The 12,407-nt window shown below is 44.4% G+C and overlaps 2 protein-coding genes across 4 annotated transcripts in view; one reads left to right on the top strand and one right to left on the bottom strand.

The window, feature by feature from the left end:
• The window catches only part of LOC137418960 (uncharacterized), a 106,536-nt gene extending 100,001 nt beyond the window's left edge, over window positions 1-6,535 (bottom strand). The window contains exon 1 of the mRNA XM_078785613.1: window positions 6,417-6,535. The gene's annotated coding sequence lies outside the window, so the exon portion shown is untranslated. The remainder of the gene's footprint in view (window positions 1-6,416) is intronic.
• Window positions 1-8,550, top strand: part of LOC137414318 (uncharacterized) — a 96,337-nt gene extending 87,787 nt beyond the window's left edge. For 2 of the 3 annotated variants that reach the window (XM_068099807.2, XM_068099806.2), the window contains 2 exons: window positions 6,390-6,490; window positions 6,593-8,550. In XM_068099807.2, coding sequence (XP_067955908.2) covers window positions 6,390-6,490; window positions 6,593-6,619 — 128 coding nt within the window. In that variant the 3' untranslated portion in view covers window positions 6,620-8,550. The remainder of the gene's footprint in view (window positions 1-6,389; window positions 6,491-6,592) is intronic. The other variant, XM_068099808.2, reaches the window with a different exon arrangement.
• Window positions 8,551-12,407: the final 3,857 nt, after the last annotated feature.

Raw genomic sequence — 12,407 nt, 5'->3', positions numbered from 1 at the left:
ATACACAGACAAACATGAGGTGCAAGCGAAGGGGAAGTTACAGCCAGAGGTACTCCTGAGGTTTGGGAGGGTTATGATCAGTACACAATGTGGGATATGTAGAGTACATGATGCACAGTGCAACTCCGCCACCAGGACGGGGTTCCGGTAAATCGGCAGTCTGCAGCCCTCAGATCGGCAGTCTGCAGCCTCCTCACTCTCTGCAGACCTGGACAAAATAACAGACTGGGCAAACAAGTGGAACATGTCTTTCACTCCTGACAAATCTCACACTCTTAGGATGTCTCTCCGAAATGACCGACTGGACAACCCTCCCATCTACTTTCTGAATAATCCTCTCCAAGAAGTTCTGTCACTCAAACTTTTGGGTCTCACTATCTGCCATGATCTTTCCTGGGAAAACCACATTTCAAATCTGGCCTCCAAAGCCAGTTGCCGACTGGGCTTCCTCCATCGTGCGAAGTCCTTCCTTGGCACACCTGAGCTCCTCACCACGTCAAGGCTTTCACCCGCAGCTCAATGGAATACTGCTCTCCCCTCTGGGCTGGTGCTCCTGCCTCACACCTAGCTCGTCTTCACGCTGTTGAAAGCAAAGCATTCAGAATCATTGGAATCTCCCGCGATGAAGCTAACTCCAAGGGCCTCTCACTCACTCACTGCAGGCAGGTTGGTGGTATTTCCGTCTTCTACCGACTCCTCTCTGGCCTTGCCCCCCCAGCTCTCTCTGGGCTCTGTCCTGCAAATATTCCTACAGGTCGCACAAGATCTGCCTGCAACCCTCTTATGGTTAAACTGCCAAAATCAAGACTCTCTGCTCACCTTCACTCCTTCATGCCTCTTTTCTCCCGCCTCTGGAACAAACTCCCTCACTCTCTTCAATCCCACTCCACCCTCCAGGTCTTTAAAACAGCTGTTCACCACCATCTCTTATCTTCCCCCATCCAAAACCTTGATCTTTTCTATCCCCGATAATTTCACCCCAATTCCACTTTTTGAAATACCAACTTCTGTCCTGGAAGTCCTTGGTGTCCTTGTGTTTTATACTTCTCCCACCCCCCCCCCCCCTTCCCACGCCTCCTCCCCCCAAGCCCTCTCCCTCCCACACATCTCCCTGCTCTTAAATGTTGTGTGCTCTCAAGTGTTTGTGTGCTTCCCATTCTCTTGTCTTCCGCTCCCTCTTTTTATATATTTTGTTTGTCTGGTTGATTTGTTTGTGAAGTAAATGTCAGCTCTTTCACGAGCCTCGATTCAGTATACAAAAAAAAAAAAAAAAAAAAATCAAACTGGAGGTGACAATAGTCAGATAGAGACACTAAGGAGTAAGAGAGGATGAAAGGATGAAATGAAGTCTTTCCTCTTCTCCAATAGCTTGATCTCTGATCATCAATTTGGATTCAGACCAGGTCACTCTACTCTGGACATGCTGCTTCTCCTGTCTCAACAATGGATGGAGGTCCTCAATGCCAAACAGGAAATCAGAGCTGTCTCCCTCGACATATCACGTGCCTTCGATACGGTCTGGCACCCAGCTCTGCTCACCAAACTCTACTCCTATGGTATCCATGGAAATCTCCATGCATGGCTTGCGGACTTCCTCTCTGGTCGTAGTCAACGTGTGGCCCTGAATGGATTTCTCTCATCTCCCCTTCCTGTTCAGGCTGGAGTTCCCCAAGGCAGTGTGCTGGGCCCTGTGCTTTTTCTGGTCTTTATCAATGATCTCTCCGACTCTCTGGAAAATCCTCTCTATCTCTTTGCTGATGACTCCACTCTCTGCCGCTCCATTCCTCTTCCCTCAGATCGGCAGTCCGCAGCCTCCTCACTCTCTGAAGACCTGGACAAAATCACAGACTGGTAAAACAAGTGGAACATGTCTTTCAATCCTGACAAATCTCACACTCTTACTATGTCTCTCCGAAAAGATCGACTGGACAACCCTCCCATCTACTTTCTCAACAATCCTCTCCAAGAAGTTCTGTCGCTCAAGCTTTTGGGTCTCACTATCTGCCATGATCTTTCTTGGGAAAACCACATTTCCAAGCTGGCCTGCAAAGCCAGTCGCCGACTGGGCATACTCCGTCGTGCGAAGTCCTTCCTAGGCACACCTGAGCTCCTCGCCACATACAAGGCTTTCATCCGCAGCTCAATGGAATACTGTTCTCCCCTATGGGCTGGTGCTCCTGCCTCACACCTAGCTCGGCTTCACGCTGTTGAAACCAAAGCTTTCAGAATCATTGGAATCTCCCGCGATGAAGCTATCTCTGAGGGCCTTTCACTCACTCACCGCAGGCAGGTAGGTGGTCTTTCTGTCTTCTACCGACTCCTCTCCGGCCTTGCTCCCCCAGCTCTCTCTGTGCTCTGTCCCCCAAATATTCCTACAGGTCGCACAAGATCTGCCAGCAAGCCTCTGATGGTTAAACTGCCAAAATCTCGGCTCTCTGCTCACCTTCACTCCTTCATTCCTCTTTTCTCCCGCCTCTGGAACAAACTCCCACACTCCCTTCAATCCCACTCCTCCCTCCAGGTCTTTAAAACAGCTGTTCACCACCATCTCTTATCTTCCCCCATCCAAAACCTTGATCTTTTCTACCCCCACTAATTCACCCCAGATCCACCTTGTTTGTAATTCCAACTTCTTTCCTGGTAGACCTGGCAGTGTCCATATGTTTTTTGCCTCTCCCACCCCCTTTCCCATGCCTCCCCCCCAAAGCCCTCTCCCTCCCACAGTTCTCTCGATGTCTCCATGTCTCTCGGTTCCTGCTCTCAAATGTTGTGTTTGTGTCCTTCCCCCTCTCTCCCCATCTTGTCTACCGCTCCCGATGCTTTTTGTTTTATGTGTCGGTTTGTCAGTTATGTGTCGGTTTGTCGGTTTGTCTTTCTGTGTGATAAATGTTCGCTCCTTCACGAGCCTCGATCTTGTATACAAAAAAAAAAAGAAAAAATAAATTCTGTTAATCCTGTGGTCTTGTGGAAGGAAGGATTGTGTTAAAGAGATGATGTCTGGTTTATCATCAGTGGAGTGCATTGAGAGATCTGTTAGGTTGGAGTGGAGGCCTCGGATGTTTGAAGTCCAAACAGTTTGGGACAGGGGAGGAGGAGCTGCTGGTAGGGTGTAGGAATATGGAAAGGATCAAGGAAACGTTGTGGAGCAGAATCGAAGCTTGGAGGGTGCAGGGATGTGGAGTGGTCCGGGGGCTGGGGGAAGGGGTAGGGTGTGTGGTAGGGAGGGCTGGGGGAAAGCTGAGAGGTGGAGGGGCGGAGGAGACACGTGAGATATAGTTCGTTTTTATTCTGTTGATGTCCTTATTTGTTTGGAGTGAAGAAGAGCTTTTTGTTGTTTGTGGTTTTTTTGGAGCGAGGAGCGGAAAAGGTTTAAGCTGAAGGATCAGAAGCAACAATACCTGACATAAAAGGAGGGAAGACGAAGCACATGGGATCAAAAACAGAGCCAGAAGCAACAGCCCAACTAGCACTTGTAGGCCGGACTTTACCATGGACACAAACTCGATTATTTGGCACACGAAATTGGATGGAAAATACAAACCGCAAAACAGGAATTGAAGTAAAACAGTAAAACACAACGTATCTGGTGCTGGAAACTTAACTTTGATCAACTGGAATGAGGAACTACCAATCCGACGTTCACCTACAGCAATCCGATTCCCATTTACTTTCGGAAGACTGTCTGGACCATTGTGGGGCTGTCTGGAGAGGCGCTAAATACAGCGGGTTCTACATCCATCAAAGCAATGTGATTGGAGGACTTCCTTGTGGAACTTCGGTGCCACATTCCTTCCAAACACTTTTTGACTCCATGCCACATCAAATCCATGCAGTCCTGGATGTACAAGGTGGTCCAACACCCTACTATGTGACATTCTGTTGGTGTTCCCATTTTCTTTGTCCACTACCTGTTTGTTTGTATATATTGGATTTGATTTGACCATTCAAGAAATCGCAGAAGAGACCAGTCTGCGATCACAGATCGGAGAAGAACCAGTCAAAATTTCTTCTGCACATCCTCACAGGTGACCAAAAAGAAAATCATGTTTTCATTTCATTCAACCTGCTTGATCAATGCGTTTCGGATCCAACATTCTTACCCCAGGTGATAATGGGTGATGAGTTGTGGGTTTATGGGAATGACCCAGAAACGAAAGCACAGAGCTCCCAGTGGAAGACATCTGCGTCATGGAGATCGGAAAAAGCAGGTCAGTTGAGATCACAAGTGAAGGTCCTGCTGATTGTGTTCTTCGACATGGAAGGAATGGCTCACGCAGAATTTCTTCCCAAGAGCGCTACCGTTAATGCGGCTTTCAATGTGAAAGTTATGAAACATTTGTGAGAGGCAGTCAGATGGAAAAGACCAGAAAAGTGGAAGAACGAGAGGCTCCTCTATTATGACACTGCTCCACGCCGCACAGAGCTCTTTTTCCAACAAGTTTTGGCAGAAAAATACATTCTTGTTATCCCACATCATCCACCGTATTAGTTCGGAACGGAAGAACAAGTGTGTATGTGCGAGAGGGGAGTACTTCGATTTGGGATTGATGATGTAAGAGTTTAATGTTTATTATTCATCGTAGTTTGGGAACCAGATGTGGTAATTGGGGTGGTTGACTTTACCACTGATCATGTGGAAGTTCCCTCATCAGAAAATGTCAACTCGTCAATAAACCCAAGAGAATAATAGATTTAACAACAGCAAAACGACATTAATAACATGAACAAAACTTAATGAATTATGCTTTCATATGCCATTTATAATGTGTTTATATCATGTGTACACTACCGGTCAAAAGTTTTAGAACACCTCAATTTTTCCAGTTTTTATTGAAACTTACGCAGTTTAATGTCTCGATGTACTCTGAAATTAAGCATAGAACAAATAAACAATTGGAGATTAAAAAAATAAATCATACAATCATTTTGTTTAACAAAATGTAATTTAAATTTTTGACTCAGCAAAGTAGCCACCTTTTGCAGATAAAACCACCGAACACACTCGTGGCATTCTTTCTACAATGGAAATCAAATATTGTTCGGGAAGTTCTTCCCAACACTGTTGCAGAAGTTCCCACAAATGTGTTGCACTTGCAGGTTGCTTTGCTTTCACCCTTCTGTCCAGTTCATCCCAAACCAGCTTGATGGGGTTTAAGTCTGGAGAATGTGCTGGCCATTCCATGATTTGAAGCATACCGTCTTGTTCTTTTCCTCGAAGGTAGTTTTGACATAGCCTGGAGGTGTGTTTAGGGTCATTATCTTGCTGTAGGATGAACCCCTGACCAACTAGGCGTATACCAGAGGGTATTGCATGGCACTGCAATATGCTGTGGTAGCCCTTTCGGTTCAGGGTGCCAGTCACACTGTGCAAGTCGTCGACTCTGGATCCAGCAAAAGAGCCCCAGACCATCACGCTTCCTCCTCCATGTTTGACAGTTGGTGTCACACACTGAGGAACCATCGGTTCACCCACTCGATGGCGTACAAAAACCCTGCGTGATGAACCAAAGATTTCAAATTTTGATTCATCAGTCCATAAGACCTTCTTCCAGTCTTCAGTAGTCCACTGGCAGTGCTTCATGGCCCAGGCAAGCCTCTTTTTCTTATTTTGCCATCTTGGCAATGGCTTTCTTACTGCCACTCGACCTGTCAAACCTGCAGCTTAAAGTCTTCTCTTCACAGTTGAAACTGAGACTTGCTTACTTCGACCAGTGTTAAGCTGTGCTTGAAGCTGTTGTCCTGTGAGCCGCCTATCACGCAAGTTGTTGCCTCTCAGAAACTTGTCTTCTGATTCTGTTGTGGCTTTGGGTGTGCCAGACCTCTTCCTGTCAGAGTTTCCTCCAGTTTCCAAGTGCCTTTTGATGGTGTAGGAAACTCTAATCACTGACACCTTGGCTTTCTTTGCAATTTCTCCAAAGGAAAGACCTACATGTTTAAGGGTTATAATGGTCTGTCTGTCTTACTGCTTACCTTTGTACCATTTCAGGTTATACACTGGACTTGAATTGCTTAAATTTCAATAAAAACTGGAAAAACTGAGGTGTTCTAAAACTTTTGACCGGTAGTGTACCTCAAACGTTAAAGGTTCAAATTTGCTCAAGGACTTTATGGACGAATTGTATGTATCTGTCCATTGTCTATAGTGTCCTTGTAATTCACATCAAAAGCACACTGATATGTACGAACATCTTTGTTGTGCTTGTGATTCATGTCCACAATCCTCCATTAGCCTGAGATCAATGTAAAACAAAAACAATTGCTGCTATTAATATTACATCCAAATAGCACCTGCAGTGCTGGTACTCAGGATGTAGGTTTCAGATGTTTTTGGTCCAACCTAACTTTCATATTAATGCAAACAGAGACGTTTAAAAAAAATGTTTTTACAGAAATCGTAAAAAGGGAAACGCCTTTACCCTTCTGGGTGATTTTCGTAATCGGCCCCTGCTGCTTTATTGCTGCAGTTCTGCTTGCTCTCCTTGCTGGAGTGGTGAGTTTCAACCCATCCGCCATGTTCTTAAACCACATCCGGCTTGTGACGTGTAACAAATGACACAACTGACTCATCGTGTCAATTCCTTTCTCTTCACAGTGCTCTATGAAATGCCTCAAGACTTAAAGACTCAGAAAACTTCAAGACTCAGCGATCTGACCACGGGACATACTTTCCTCATTTGGATATGACAAACGTTTACTGAAGCTGGAAATATACCAGAATGTACATTAACTGCAAAATTATATATATTTATTTATTTATATCTATATTTATAAAACACATTAGCTGGAAAAATTATATATATATATATATAACAATGTGTCCTGAAAGCAGCAAACATTCCTCATTGGTTTCATAACACAAATTATAGGTGGGGGTTTTTCAACCTGATTTTTGCCTCAATTTATAACCCAGTCAAAGTGTAACTTTTACAATCTGTAGCTGCTTTCTTTTTTCTTTTTTCTTGTATACAAGATCGAGGCTCATGAAAGAGCTAACATTAATCACACAAAAAGTCAATCCGAAATCCGACACATAAAACATATAATAAGGGGAGCGATAGACAAGATGGGGAGGGCGGGGGAAGGACACGAACACAACATTTGAGAGCAGGGACATCGAGAGATCTGTGGGAGGGAGAGGGCTTGGGGGAGGTGGGAGAGGTATAAAACATATGGACACTGCAAGGACTTCCAGGAAAGAAGTTGGAATTTAGAAAAAGTGGATCTGGGGTGAATTAGTGGGGGTAGAAAAGATCAAGGTTTTGGATGGGGAAAGATAAGAGATGGTGGTGAATAGCTGTTTTAAAGACCTGGAGGGAGGAGTGGGATTGAAGGGAGTGGGGGAGTTTGTTCCAGAGGCCAGAGAAAAGAGGAATGAAAGAGTGAAGGTGAGCAGAGAGTCTTGATTTTGGCAGTTTAACCATAAGGGGGTTGCTGGCAGTTTTTGTGCGGCCTGTAGGAATATTTGGGGGACAGAGCCCAGAGAGAGCTGGGGGAGCAAGGCCGGAGAGGAGTCGGTAGAAGACAGAAAGACCACCAACCTGCCTGCGGTGAGTGAGTGAAAAGCCCTCAGAGTTAGCTTCATCGCGAGAGATTCCAATGATTCTGAAAGCTTTGGTTTCAACAGCGTGAAGACGAGCTAGGTGTGAGGCAGGAGCACCAGCCCAGAGGGGAGAACAGTATTCCATTGAGCTGCGGAAGAAAGCCTTGTATGTGGTGAGGAGCTCAGGTGTGCCATGGAAGGACTTCGCAAGACGGAGGATGCCCAGTCGGCGACTGGCTTTGGAGGCCAGCTTGGCAATGTGGTTTTCCCAGGAAAGATAATGGCAGACAGTGAGACACAAAAGCTTGAGCGACAGAACTTCTTTGAGAGCATTGGTGAGAAAGTAGATGGGAAGGTTGTCCAGTCGGTCTTTTCAGAGAGACATCGTAAGAGTGTGAGATTTGTCAGGATTGAAAGACATGTATTGAAAGACAAGCTTTGATATATTCATAAGATATTAAATGAGGTGCTCCAATTTATCTTCATTCAAAATGCTTATAAGACTATTTTAAACATAATAAAGAACAAATATAACAATGTAGGTGCATCCGGGCAAAATGGAGGTGAGTACGGGCAATCTTGTGTTGCACTAATATAAATTTCACGTGCATATGGTGAAGTGGAAAATGTTAAGTTCACGTGGTTAAGGGAACAACCTTGGTACAGAATGTGATGAAGGTTAAAATGATGCAACATTGTGCGTTTCATAAATGTGGTTACAAACTGTTGTGTAACTGTGCCAGGGATGTGATTACAAATAAATACATGGTAGAAGAACATCCAATATAAAATGTTCGAGTTTTATTTTAAAAAGAAAGAAATAACAGTTTTGGGATTTCATATAATTTATGGAGCAATATACAGACTTGGCATTTAATACGGAATATTTTTTTTTTCTTGACTTGGATTTACTTTCTTAACTCAGTATATCAATCTGGTGAGTTTCTTTTACACTTTGGTGATTTATTTGTTCAAAGAACCATGTCACTGATTGTCTGTCGCAGCAAGAAGTCAACAACAGGATTATATCACAGGTGGCGTGGCAAAATGTACGGACAGGTGCATTTGATGATTGGCTTCACAGTCTGGTATACAAGGGTTGTTGCATTCTGTATTAGTGGAAAACAACTGCTGCATGTCTCCAAAAGTTATTGCCGCTTCCTCTGGAGATGGTCCGTCACCTCGACAATGCTGTTTTTCATGGAGTGTTGGCTTTACGAAATTACGGCATGAAACAGCGTGCTATTGCTCGGTAGTATGGCATCACTCAAGGTCAGGTGTCAAAGATCCTGAAACGAAATGCTCAGAGGGGTGTCCCTACTCCAATACCGAGGCCAGGACGTCCCCGCAGAACCACAAGGAGGGATGATCGCCAGCTGCACCGGTTAGACCGCAATGGCCATACCAAGTCAGCTAATCGGCTTAGGGCTGAGTGGCAGCAACTGACAAATGTGCCTGTATCCAGAAGGCTAGTCAACCAACGACTGGTTCAAGCAGGCTATCGTGCCAGGTGTCCCCTGAGAAAGCCACGCCTGACCTGACAACACCGCCAGCGCTGATTGCAGTGGGCCAGAGAGCACCGTCAATGGCAGCCAGGACACTGGAATCACATGATCTTCAGTGACGAGTCTAGATTTCTGGTATATCGTCAAGATGGCCGCGTCCGAGTGCGCAGACAAGTCCATGAAGCCTACAACAAAGATTGTATAGTGCCAAGAGTCCAAGCTGGAGGTGGTGGGGTGACCGTTTGGGCTGCTTTTCATGCAGGGGGCAAAACTGACCTGGTTGTTCTGAATGGAAACCTGAACCAGTTCAAGTACAGGGCTATTCTGGAAGAAACATTGCTTCCATTTGCTCGTGCAGCCTTTCGAGGAAACTTTGTCTTCCAAGATGACAATACACGGCCTCATCGTGCTCGCATGATCCAACACTTTCTTGCTGACCGTGGTGTAGAGCATATGGAGTGGCCTGCCATGTCCCTGGATATGAATCCGATAGAGAACTTGTGGGCAGAATTAACGCGTCAAATCGACCACTTGGACCAGCAGCCGACCTCTGTGCATGAATTGCAGCAGGCTATTGTCACTGCATGGCAACGATTCCTGTCCAAACCTTGGCAAATCTCGTGAACAGCATGCCTCAATGTGTACGTGCTCTCCTGAATGCTCGTGGGGGTTACACGAAGTACTGAACTGTAATTTTAGTCCGTAATCCCAGTTGTAATTTAACTTTTGTTTTTGTTAAAAAAAAATTTGGCTAATGTGCAAATTAAAGAGATACTTCTGGAAAACGTACAGAAGTTTAACACAGTACTGTCCATGAATTGAGTTCGATATAAGTTTACATCACTTTCAAGGATCAATTTATTTGCTTCGAAATGTCAAATGTGGTTTTTGTTTCTTTTAAAGGTCACATTAACAAAATCTGGAATAATTTCAACATAATTCCAATGAACTTTTGGTTCTAAGACATCTTGAAAAGTAAGTTCACCCCCACAAAAAAAAATTCCATATTAAATGCCAAGTCTGTATTTCAATACTGTGACATACACGATTTCTATAAAAATTGTTTTTATTTAATGAATGCATGATTTTGTAACGTCCAAGGAAGGACTTCGCACAACGGAGGATGCCCAGTCGGTGACGAGATTGTTTTTGAGGCGAGATTGGAAATGTGGTTTTCCCAGGAAAGATCATGGCAGATAGTGAGACCCAAAAGCTTGAGTGACAGAACTTCTTGGAGAGGATTGTTCAGAAAGTAGATGGGAGGGTTGTCCAGTCGGTCTTTTCAGAGAGACAAAGTGAGAGTTGTGTTTTTGGCCCGATCTCTCATTGGTGAAGTGTCACTTAAAAATTATTGGATCTGGATCTTCGCTAAAATCAAATCAATTTGTCCTTGTCACACAACCAACCCATCCATCAAGTTTCATCTGAATGCGTCCATAACTTTTTGAGAAATCCTGCTCACAGACAGACAAACAGACAAACAAGAAAGACCTTTTTGGCCTTTTGACCGCAAAATTTAAGGCTTCCTGCTTATGACCAACTCTACCATTTGGTGAGGTTTTGGGAAGATCGGTTTAAAATAGTGACCTGAAGGTTTCGTGAATTTCGTGAAGATTGACATACATACAGATGTGGAAATGTAACTCATTGATTGGGACTGGTAACTCATTGATTCGGACTGGTAACGAAGCAGATAGACGATTTCGTAAATGAATGTCAGGAATGTGCACGAACATGGTAATCTCTTGTCCACCTGGTCACAGCCCCAGGCTGGAGCACCCCCCTATTGTTTGGTAAATGGAACTCGCAGCAGGAGGGGAGCGAGCTGGTGCCAGTGAGGCGACCGAGTAACGTTTGCGGAGAACGGATTAGGATTAGCGGAGGAAGGATTAATACTGCGGTGCCCATAAAAGAGTGAACATCTCCTTGACTGAGGAGCACTCATCCTCAGAAGCCCTGCCCGATGGAATGAACGCGTACCACGAGTACGGCGCTGCAGAGAAGACATCAGCCACGAAAGAGGGACTATGCGGATAGAGTTACCTGGTCCATTGAGTTAAACGGTATTATTTGGTATTGGAATGAAGTGAACAACCAGTTAATAAAGTTGTGATCTTTTGTAAACCTGTGACATCATTGGAGTCTTGAATCTCACAACACTTCCCCGACAATCTGGAGGCACCGCTGGGATTTCGAGTGGACTTCGCCAAGGTAAGCATGGCGTCTTGGGGAATGGTCCATTATGAAATACGAACCTGTGTTTAATTCTGAACATGGTGGAGGATGTGTGTGTGGGGCTTGCCGAGATTTAGGTAACATAACGACAATCCAAGGAGTGTAAACGTATTTTTGTCACGACCGTCCGAGGTAAAAGTCACGGATGGAACGTTTTAAATGATTCTATTATTCGTGTGCTTGCGAGGATGCGTACGTTATACGCTGGGTGTTAAGAGCCTTACTCTGGTCTGCAGGCAAATCGGCTCATGAAGTGCACCATGAGGCGATTTGTTTGCCGGTTCGGTAAGGTCCGTACACGTGTACAATCGTGTACACCCGTTTTAAATTAATAAATAAATAATTTTTTTTCAGTTTTCCCGCCATGTCTAAAACTCGTTTGATTCAACGTATAAATTAATGACAGACAACGCCATCTCATGCCGGTCCAGAATTATTGTGAAAGATGGCGATTGGATGAAAATTGCATACCGACACTCCCTCACTGTCCCTCATTGTCCCTCATTTCCATTTCTGCTACCTGTCTCTTGCCCCCGCTCTTTCTTGCGAAATGAACGTTCTTTGAACAAGTGGAATGATTTAGGAATGTTTAGAGGTCATTGCAATATTAATTACTTGGGATCATTTGTGAAATTTCATGAACAGATATGTGCAATGGATCTAATTTGAGTGAGTATGAGAAAATTTGGTGCAGGATTCGTGGAATGTACAAGGCTGGTACATGTGTTTAGCACTTGAAGACGTACCCCTGAGCTGCCCGCTCTAGGTGTGCGATTAAGGTGGCGGACAAAGAAAGTATTATATACAGATATTTTTTCTCAGTCAAATTGGATGGGAAAAATGCACTTTTATATTTTCCCCCATTGCAATGTGCTTATATTTTGGAACGGCTAGGGGGATTTAAATAAAATAAAAATGAGTAAGCTTTTCAGACATGCTTCACGGTTAAATGAAAGACAATAATTAAGCGCTTTGGGGAAGGCAATGGCAAACCACCCAATGTCGTACATGATATTTTCAGCACGATCATGGTTTTGAGAATGCATGTAACTTGCAGTGTTGAACAAATTAATACAGAGAGAAAGAGATAGACAGGGAGAGAGAAAGATATAGAGAGAGAGACAGAG

This window comes from Myxine glutinosa, chromosome 10, assembly GCF_964187855.1.
Source record: "Myxine glutinosa chromosome 10, kmMyxGlut1.1, whole genome shotgun sequence".
In the NCBI taxonomy this organism is placed as follows: domain Eukaryota; kingdom Metazoa; phylum Chordata; class Myxini; order Myxiniformes; family Myxinidae; genus Myxine; species Myxine glutinosa.
Note: the sequence above shows the minus strand (reverse complement) of the source record. Positions and strands in the feature narration are given on the sequence as shown.